General features: G+C 33.5%; 1 protein-coding gene across 1 annotated transcript; it reads right to left on the bottom strand.

The window, feature by feature from the left end:
• Positions 1–5,709: 5,709 nt before the first annotated feature.
• Positions 5,710–9,304, bottom strand: LOC114400139 (ricin B-like lectin R40G3). The gene is made up of 4 exons (XM_028362438.1): positions 8,637–9,304; positions 8,259–8,381; positions 6,452–6,680; positions 5,710–6,019 (listed from the first exon to the last, which is right to left on the bottom strand). Coding segments are annotated over exons 1-4 (936 nt in total). The 5' UTR covers positions 9,219–9,304; the 3' UTR covers positions 5,710–6,017.
• Positions 9,305–10,498: the final 1,194 nt, after the last annotated feature.

Below are 10,498 nucleotides of genomic sequence, written 5' to 3'. Positions count from 1 at the left end.
TCAATAAGATTTTGAAGGATTGTCGCAACATTCTCATAATAGTGTTGGTCAAATCAACGTACAGTAGGTGTCGAAAATACTTTGTTGAGCGTGGCCGCCAAGCCCAAAGACAGTAAAATGAAGGACAAGTATATTGTTCAAAGCTTGTTAAAGAACTTAGAAAAAATCAAGAACAAGCTTGTTCGCACATCGTTCGCGTGTATGATATCCACTCCACAAGGTTTGAAGTTGAGGAGACCTTCAATCCTATTACGCAACGTGGCGGACAAAAGTGGGCTGTTAACTTGAATGGTCATTATTGTCAATGCGGAAGGTATTCTGCGCTTCACTATCCATGTTCACACATTATTGCAGCTTGTGGTTACGTGAGCATGAACTACTACCAATATATAGATGTTGTTTACACAAATGAACACATCTTAAAAGCTTACTCCGCACAATGGTGGCCTCTTGGGAATGAAGAGGCTATTCCTCCTTCTAATGACACAAGGACACTTATCCCTGACCCAACTACAATTCGTGTGAAAGGTCGGCCAAAATCAACAAGGATAAGGAATGAGATGGATTGGGTCGAACCATCTGAGCATCGACAAAAATGTAGTAGATGTGGAGCCGAAGGGCATAACAGGCGTCGCTGTCCAATGCAATATGAGCATGGGAGTTGTTCAAATCATTGATTTATGTATGTTAGTGAATTGACTTGTATTTGTTTAAGTTCTCTTAAATGTATTGAATTTTTCGGGTTGAATGAATTTGTTAGTTTATAACATTACTTATTTTGATTTGTGTACATTACTTATTTTGGTTTGTATACATTACTTATTTGTGGGGTTCAATGAATTCATTACCCTAAGCGCTAACTATTACCACTAACCCAAAACCCTAAGCATTAAACCCTAACCCCTAGAACCTAAACCACAAACCCTAAACCTACACCATAAACACTAAACCCCAACCCCTAAGCAATAAACCTTACCCCTAACCCTAAATGGTGAACCCTAAACCCTAACCACAAACCCTAAACCTATATCCAAAACCCCAAACCCCAAGCCCTAACCCTAAACAATACACCTAAACCCTAAACCATAACACGTCAACCCTAAACATAGGTAGAGTGAAAGTGGGGAGTCCAATGCTTTAGTTAAAGGTATTCAAATTGATACTAAAGGAGAACTATCTACAATGATGAAGTATGGACTTTGTCAATGTGGAGTATCTGCACGTTTGTCAATGATGAAACTTTATTTGTTCTTCATAATTTCTTTTTATTATTATAGTTTCATGCGCCACATAAACTGTATACATTAGTAATAAAAATTGATAATAAAAAATAGAAAAATAGAAAAATGTAAATTAATAAAATACATAAAATTAGTAATAAAAATTGTCACAAGTCCCAAGTCACAACTCACAAATGATGACATCAAGTGTTGCGAAGGACACTCGGGAATAGGTTGTTGCATCCCAAATTGTCGCAACACTTTATCGGGTTGGTGCCACTCAACAACATGGAAACAAATTAGTGGCACCACCGCGCACCATGCTACGCTACCAACCAAACATATCGGAGGCAACGACGACATAATGGTTGTTGTGTAAGGCTCCCACAGAAACTGCATACAATAACAAAGTTGTTAATTTTCACTTAAACATGACATTGTATTAATTGTTTAACGAATTCATTATGATCTTCTTACCTCATGTCGTTTCATGATATCCAACTTGCGACGAAATACAATCAGATCATCATTCCCAATATGCTGATTTCCACGTCCCAACCACCTAACAAAAATATGAAATCATCAGTGGACACGCGTTACATTATTAGACCTATTCAAATGAAATCTTATTTTCAAAACAAATAACCTGTGTCCGAGTGGCTTATTTTGGATCACGGGAGGAGTCCTCTTTGGAGCCAAAGTCGTGCATCGTTCCCATGCCCACATTTGGATTAAGATGCACATACCTCCGATTGATTTTATTTTGTAATCGGTGGCGCTGCACATCTCTCTATATAAATAGGCAAGCACGGCAGGTCCCCATGCATACATGCTGCACTGCTCAAAGTCCCGTAAAAATTATAGGTACCATAGGGAAACTTTGCTGCTGCTTTTGTCAACAAATAGGACTCCTCCTATGAATCTAAGAATCCATGCACGGGTAAACCTTTGTAATTGTTCTACGTTCCCGTCATGGTTATTGATGTGTGAAAAATGATGAGCCAGCCAGCTTAATTTAACGACATTGCCTTGGAGTTCACCTTCCTGTAGTTTGACTCCCAATAATTCTTCACACAATTCAGCCCAATCAAGATTAGTTTGACCAATTAATGGTACCCCGTCAACACGCAACACGCAACACGCATACCTAATAATACTGAGACATCTTGAAGAGTAATTGCACACTCTCCACATCTCATGTGAAACATATGTGTTTCGGGTCTCCATCTTTCAATCAAAGCAGTAATTAATGAAGCATTTATTTTTAAATAGTCCATCTTGATTATCCAATAAAAACCGCATTGCCGAAGAAGAGGAATAATTTCCTCTGGAATTTCTTCTTCCCCTTGATACGTGGGGACAGCTCGTCTTATGTGTAATTTGTTGTTTTCTTCCCTGTTCCAAACATGTTATGAAACATGCTTAGCTTGCATCCATAGTACGTCTCCATCAATCGGGCCAGACTTAATTTTAATATTTGATGAAGATGATGACGAAGATGTCATTGATACTGCAAAAAAATATATAATACAATAAATTCACATAATAATTTATACATTAGTTATAAAGAAATAAAACTAACTACATTTACAATAAAATAATTAATTATATATCCCACACAATTTAAATTTTAATAAATAACAAAATATATAAAGAATTTATTTAAATATATAACAAAATTTAAATATATATAAAAATTTATTCAAATATATAAAAAAATTATTTAAATCTATTCCGTAAATAAAATAAATTACATGCAAAAACAAATTTTAAAAAATAACATCATATATATATTTATAGCCATAAATTTATATAATATATATACAAAATTATATAACTAACCTAGCATAGCAAATTTAAATATTTGTAATTAAAACTAAACCTACACTAAATAATTTAAATTAACAAATTAAAACCTAATTTAGCATTTAAAACTAAAACTAACTAAACACAATTTTTTTTAAATAACATCATTTATCATTTTTAATTAAAACTAAGTAAACACAAATTTAAATAAATAACATAGATTACCATTTAAAAATAAAACTAACTAAATATAAATATATAACGTAATATATATATATATATATATATATATATATATATATATTTAATATCATGTAATATATAACGTAATATATAACGTAACATATATATATATACCTACAAAAACTAACTAACTATAACTTCAAATATATAACATAATATATATATATATATATATATATATATATATATATATATATATTTAATGTAATGTAATATATAACGTAGTATATATATTTACCAAAAAAAATTAACATAATATATATACAAAATTAAAACTAAACCTAATATCATATAAATCTCATATAGAAAACTAATCTATCATAGAAAACTAATCTAACATAATCTACCATAAAAAATTTATACAATGTATCATATAAACCTAAATTACCATACAAAATTTAAATATATTTCACTAAAACTAAACCTACAACTAATCTAACATAATCTAACATAAAAAATTTATACAATGTATCATATAAACCTAAATTAGCATAGAAAATTTAAATATATTTAACTAAACCTAAACCTAAACCTAATATTATTTAAAACTAAAAATAAATCTATTGTACAAAACTATAATTATCAAACTAAACTTAATTTATCATTTCTAACTAAAACTAACTTAAAATACAAAACTAATAACATACATTACTAATTATAATCAGAATACAAATAAAATAAATATATTTAACTAAACCTAAACCTAATATTATTTAAAACTAAAACTAAAAATAAATTTATTGCACAAAACTATTTCTAACTAAAACTAACTTAAGATACAAAACTAATAACATACATTACTAATTATAATCAGAATATAAATAAAATAAAATTTTAATTAAACAAACTTACTACAACTGAATTCGTTTTGAGAGAAAGCTTCTCAAACTTAAGAACCAACAGCTTCCTCTAGCTTCCTTTTTCTTTCCTGCTGGATGCTCTAAGACACACGAACAACAACAACACTCACGTTCCTCTAGCTTCCTTTTTCTTTCCTGCTGGATGCTCTAAGACACACGAACAGCAACAACACTCACGTTCTTTCTGCCTTTTTTTCGCGTGATGGTCTACGGGGGAAGGGGGGGATTTAACGAAAACAAATCGCAGGTGCTGTTGGCGGTTTAGGGACCTCAGCAAAATCGTCAGTCAAACTGGCGATTCCTTGCTCTGCAGCTCCCTCGGAAATGGCTTCTGTGCATCCTGCACCCTAGCCTGATAGCCTTGGAAATCGCCAGTCAAAGCTGCGATTTCAGCACAGGCTTGAAGTCGCCAGCAGAACTGGCGAGACGCGCTTCCACCTGAAGTCGCCAGCAGCACTGGCGGGTTGGGCTTCCACGTGTCCAATGCCCACGAAGTAGCCAATGGAGCTTGTGTTTTGCATGCATTTTGCATGCAGACCACGTAAAAAACAACACCATGGCAGAAATTGTTTAAAAACGACCCCATTTGGGGAATAAGTTTGCAAAAGGGAACCATTTTGGAAAATTTGCTTTGATTGTATTTTGCCTTATCACTACTGATCCTTTATATTGTAAATTGATGGTAAAGTGAATGAGATTTACTCACAAAGGAGCATTGAGTGGGAATGAAATTGACGGTAACGTAAATGAAATTGACGGTAAAGTGGAAGAACAAAATTTGAAAGAAAGAAAAAACCTATAACACGTAAGATGAAGGAGCATTGAGAGGATAGTGGGATAATGGATGTAAGGAAAATATATCTGAATTTTTACAGCGAAGAGGAATTCTTGTCACCTTAAAATAAATTTTTCCTACCCTATCCACCGGAATTAAATTTTGGTTAAACATGGCATTAAATGACTCTCAAGAATAAAATATATACATAAATAGTTATTTAATTTCTTCGTATCAAACGTATGTTAAACAAACATCTCTAGAAAATTTAGTTTCACCATAATACAATGACTTCATTTGTTGAAACTAAAAATACCAGAATGTATCTTCTATGCTTTAACAATAACTATAAACTAAAAGATTTTGTTTGTGTAAAATTTATAAATAAAAATAAGAATGTTTTTATTATTAAAAATAAATATTTTATTTTATTAGACTCCTATAAATACTCATTGAAAAGTAAAAATTCAATACATAATACTTATAATTGTATTTCAAAATAAATAACGCTACACTTACAAGTTACAACATTTTTTTACAACTTTATATAATTCATTTTTTCCACCTAACTTGAGATTAGATTATTCATCTTATGATCCATTTCTCTTATCTTTTTTCTATTTCTTTTTTAAACCGTAAAAGTTGTAAAACAAAAAATAAAAAATCAGTGGCATTTCTCTTTTAAAAGAAGTTCTCAAATATAAAGGAAAATTAAGAATGAAAAATGAAACATTGAAAACCCATGATCTAGCAAGTCACATTGTACTCTCCCCGTGTTAGTTAACTAGTCATCACTCATCAGTGATAGATGTAACAAGTAACAACAGCAGTAATTGTTCACACTGAATCACATTAAGATATACTAGTAAGAAGATACATGAACTGTATACCAATATATATATGGCAATCAGCACATTAACCAGTGCCACATGTATGCAATAAATATTAGATAAACACACTTATTCTATTGAAAAAAGCCGATTGCTTGGTACCAGTAAATGCAATACACACCATTCATACTCTAGACAACACCAAACTACTCAAATAGAAGGGCCAATAGTCCTCTCAACTTAATGCATCTTCAAAGCCACTCACAAATCCCGTCAATTTTACTCCTGCATTTAGCATAATCGTTAAGATTTAAGAAGGAATCAGTTACAATATTTCATTCTTAGGGAAAGAAAAGAAAAATGGGGACAAATGATTTTGTCAATTTTTCAGGCACATTCAGCAACAAAAAGTATGTCAACTATTTTTTTTTTTCTTCTGGATCATATGCTACCAAAGAAAAAGAAACATAAGCTATTGAGTAGATAGTATAACTTCGGAATCATTAGGAATCCTCTGACCAAATGTTGAGACTTGAGACACTTAAAACATCAAAGGTTAGTCTTGATAACAAACACAGCATATATACATTACAAACTTCTTTACCGTTAGATAATAATGTTTTAAAACTATTTAGGCATTTAGAAGGAATCACAAAAGGAAGAAACATGATAGAGATTTGCTGGGAATTTAATTTATGTTATGGATAGAAAACTTACAGTAAGGTAAGATCTTCCACCGTTGGTTATCACCTTTGTTCCAGTCCCAGAGGACTATTGTAGTGCCATCACGCACACCTCCAGAATTCTTATCGCCATGAAAAGCATCCACATTAAGATGAACATTGTTGACCATCCTTATAGCTCTGTGGCCATCTCCTAAGTCACGGCTTTCAGTCCACAGAATAGACTCATCAAGATAGTCTGGCTTGTAAGGTATCAGCCGAACCTACATGAGAATTATAAGATTTCTCATGTAATTAACAAATTACCAGAAAGGGGGAAATGAAGAGAAGGTAGGAATGAAGATGTTATATAAAATTGCTATTTTCTCCCAACAAAAGGATCTTCCCCTCTATCCACTTTCCATTCACTTTCTACTATCCACGAAACAGGATACAGGGAGAACCACACACAAACAAGTGATGATATGGGCAACTCAACCATAAAACTCAAGAATTCAAAGCACATTACTGAAAGATCAAATTGGCAAAGTATAGAAAAATAAAGAGATACTGTCACATGTTTTTGTTATAAAAGTTTTAAGGGCCAGAGAGCATTTTGATGCTGTCTCACTGCAAGGTTACGCCATGCCACATGCCTTGGAAAAGACTACTACTACTACTAATAATAATAATAATAATAGTGATAATACTTGAAGATGACTTGTCAAAGAAAGTCTACTGATAAAAATTGATCCCAAGATCGTTTTACTGTTGCTCTTGGCTACACTTTTGTTTCCTTTAACTTTGAAGTTTGAACCCATTTTTTATTCACTTTGGGGGAAAGGAAATAGACAAACCAAGATGCTTCACTCTGCAATTATCCCAATGCAAACAGATTGGTAATTTGCACATCAGAACAAAAGCAACTTTATCTTAAAAGCAGAAAGCCCCAAGCAACTCATAAAGCTATTTAAAAAAGGACCTCACTCATCAGGGTAAGTTTCATTATTTGATTCTAGAGTAATTATTATTATTATTATCATGTATCCACTTTCTCATCCATCTCATTTCCACAGCAACTCATTATCAGATCTATCATTTTTTTTTCTCTTTACTTTTTCTTTCTACCTCTCTCTTCCATCCACTCATAAACCCCCCCATTTTTGGGGTGTAAGTTAGCCATTTCCTTGACTTTATTTGAAACAGAAAAGCTAGCAAAGCCATCATGTTTGTACGGTAAATACTGTAGTAACAGAACATCAAGAATCAAAATTACCGATTGACATGCATTTGCTGTAACAGACATCACATTCCGATTCAAACACAGATTCGCTGCAATCAGGAATTTAACACATTCCCGCAATCAGCTAACTGTAACCCATTAGATGAAAATCAGACGAATCATATTTTATCTCCAAAATCAAACTTAAAAAAAAAATGCATCTGAAATTTAAACCGTCTGATCTTCATCCAACAACAGTGCTGTTTCACTATTGCATGAAAGCAACAAATCTGAGTCGGGTTCCTTTCATTTCCATCACGAAACACAGGCAAGAAAACATAGCATAGCTACAATGCTTATCACCTATTAGGATCATTCAAACAACTCACAATTCTAAGGATGAAACTTTCTTAGGCTGTTTGGACAAACTTTTCTAGAAGCATTTCTGGGAGAAGAAAAACATGAAATGGACTTCTCCGAAAGCTAAAATCATTTCATTTTTTTTCTTCTTATTTTCTTCTAGTGGAATTGCTTCTGGATAAACTTATCCAAACATGCCCTTATTCCAAAATCTTAATTGAAAACCCAGCATAGCAAGCATGATCATATCAACGGGTAAAACTTGAGAAAGAGATCTTACTGGATGAGTAGCACCGATGGAGTGCTTCAAGGCCTCACCAGTGGCCTTGTTGATCAAAGAGAAAGCAGGGCACCCCTCTTCATCCTTCACCCTCGTGCTGTACTTCTCATCCTTATACCAATGCTGCGTTTCAAATAAAAAGATAAACAAAAAATAAAGGCTAAATGATCATATTGGTTCCTGAACGGGTAACCGGATAAAAAGTGTGACAATTTCATCCTGTCTTGTGGTGTCTGCGGTTAAGTTTCTTTCTTTTATTAAGGGACTAAATCGTCACTGGCAGGTTAAAATATATTCAGGGACCAAAATGGTGAAACATTACAAAAAGAAAAAAAAAATCAGATTTAGGGTAGAATTGGGGTTGAGAGGGAGACACACCTGGTACTCATTGGTGGGATCGGAGGGAGCGAGAATGACTTGGCCGCGACGAATGGTGAGAGAGAAATTGGGATTAGCTTTGGTGAAAACCCTGACAGTGGGTTTGGTCGAGAGACCACCGGTGTTAACCTGGTGGCTCACGTGATGAACAGTGGTGGGGGGTGCGTTGTTGTGGGAGGAGAAAGCGGAATGGGGGGTGTGGTGGTGGGACTCGTGAGCCACGTGGTGCACGGTGGTACTGCTGCCTCCGTGAGCGGGGTAATCAGCTGCAGCGGGAGCAGGTGGGTAAGCGTGGGTGAAGGAGTCATGATGACGATCATGATGATGGTGGGAAGGGGGTGGAGGCGGGGGAGCGGAGTAGTTGTTGAAGTCATGGGACACGTGTCCTGGTGTCACGTGAGCGGAATGGAACACGTGGGTCTCCGGCTGAGGGGGTGGTGGTTGAGGGACGCCGTAGAACGGAGGTGGCGGGTTGCTGAAGGAGTTTCCCGGCGGAGGGTAAACGGTGGGTCGTTCGTCGTCGTCGTCGTCCCTGCGGTGGTGGGTGTGGGTGGCGTGAGAGTGGTTGAAGGGGAACGACATGGTTTGGCTCTGCGTTTTGGAATATGAGTTTAGTTGAGGGAAGAGAAATGGTGCTTTGTTGTTAAGCTGCTTACTTTGGTTTATACAATTTGATGTTGAAATAAATAAGGGGAGGGCCCACCTCTGCATCTAAACTTCAAAAAATATCACTGGCTTATGGCTTTGGGGTCCTATCGGATACGTGGCGCCATCTCGCTTCGTGCGGAGAGGTTTTCTTTTCTGCAACTTTCGATTAACTATGTCATCACGATGTTAATTGATATTAATAAATTGTTAAAATTAGACTAACGTGTCCGTGTGAATTGATAGACATACGATTTGTTTGTGTTTTTTTTTTTGATAAATAGTTTTTTTAAATCATATATTATTGGTATGTAATATTTACTTATTTTATTAATAATTAATTTTTGTTGAAAAATTTGGTTGATTATTTTTTAGTAAAATTCTCTTCTTTCATTTTAAAATCTGAGTATAAAATTTTAGTTAAGGGAAATCAAATTTAATATTACTCAAATTAATTTGGTTTTTGATAAATTGTTTGGGTTTATGTAGTAGTGTTTTGAAAGTTTATAAGTGACTTTAATGCTTTAGATAAATAAATTAAAAAAAGTTAATAAAAATATATAACAAAAGCAAAATTATTTAATTATTTAAAAACTAGAAAATATTGAATGAAATATATTAAACTTTACTTGTTTTGTTTATATGAGAAGTAAAAAAAAAATTCAAAAAGACAAATCAAAATTAAGTTAATTAATAATTTCATACATTTAAATTGTATTTTAAAAATATTCATAAAATTAAATGATTTAATTTTTTTAAAATAATTAAATAATTTAAGTAATGATTATATTCAATCACACAACACATTAGTCACGGAATAACTTTTCCAACTAATGAGTGTACTTGTATTGTTATAAGTCCAACTAATGTATCAACTTACATAGGGAATTAATTAGCATGTGTTTTATTCTCTTAGTTCTTTCTCATATTTTTTTTATTTTAAAAAAATAGTTCTGAAGTTTTTTATTTGTATTCTACAATAATGCATATGTATAAATTAATTAAAAATTGAGTGAAAAATAAAGGTATCCTTATGGCGCGCCTATACCAGTAGAGTTTTCACTTCTCGTCATGTTTCAAGGGAGCAAAATTGCGCAGCTGATACTTACTTTAGTGAAGTGGGCTTTGGGGAGTGATTCTTCTTTCACTATTCTTGATGAGCCTCCACATTTTAATAAATGAAATTTGAGATAATAAGTGTGCTAAACATTAGGTTA

This window comes from Glycine soja, chromosome 19, assembly GCF_004193775.1.
Source record: "Glycine soja cultivar W05 chromosome 19, ASM419377v2, whole genome shotgun sequence".
Taxonomy (NCBI): domain Eukaryota; kingdom Viridiplantae; phylum Streptophyta; class Magnoliopsida; order Fabales; family Fabaceae; genus Glycine; species Glycine soja.
Note: the sequence above shows the minus strand (reverse complement) of the source record. Positions and strands in the feature narration are given on the sequence as shown.

Excerpts from the sequence above, each read along its gene's own strand:
- LOC114400139 (XM_028362438.1), bottom strand. The coding sequence starts at position 9,218 with ATGTCGTTCCCCTTCAACCACTCTCACGCCACCCACACCCACCACCGC. Across the intron at positions 8,382-8,636 it reads ATCCCACCAATGAGTACCAG|CATTGGTATAAGGATGAGAA; the intron begins GTGTGTCTCCCT and ends TTTGAAACGCAG. Across the intron at positions 6,681-8,258 it reads CCATCGGTGCTACTCATCCA|GTTCGGCTGATACCTTACAA; the intron begins GTAAGATCTCTT and ends ATTCTCATGTAG.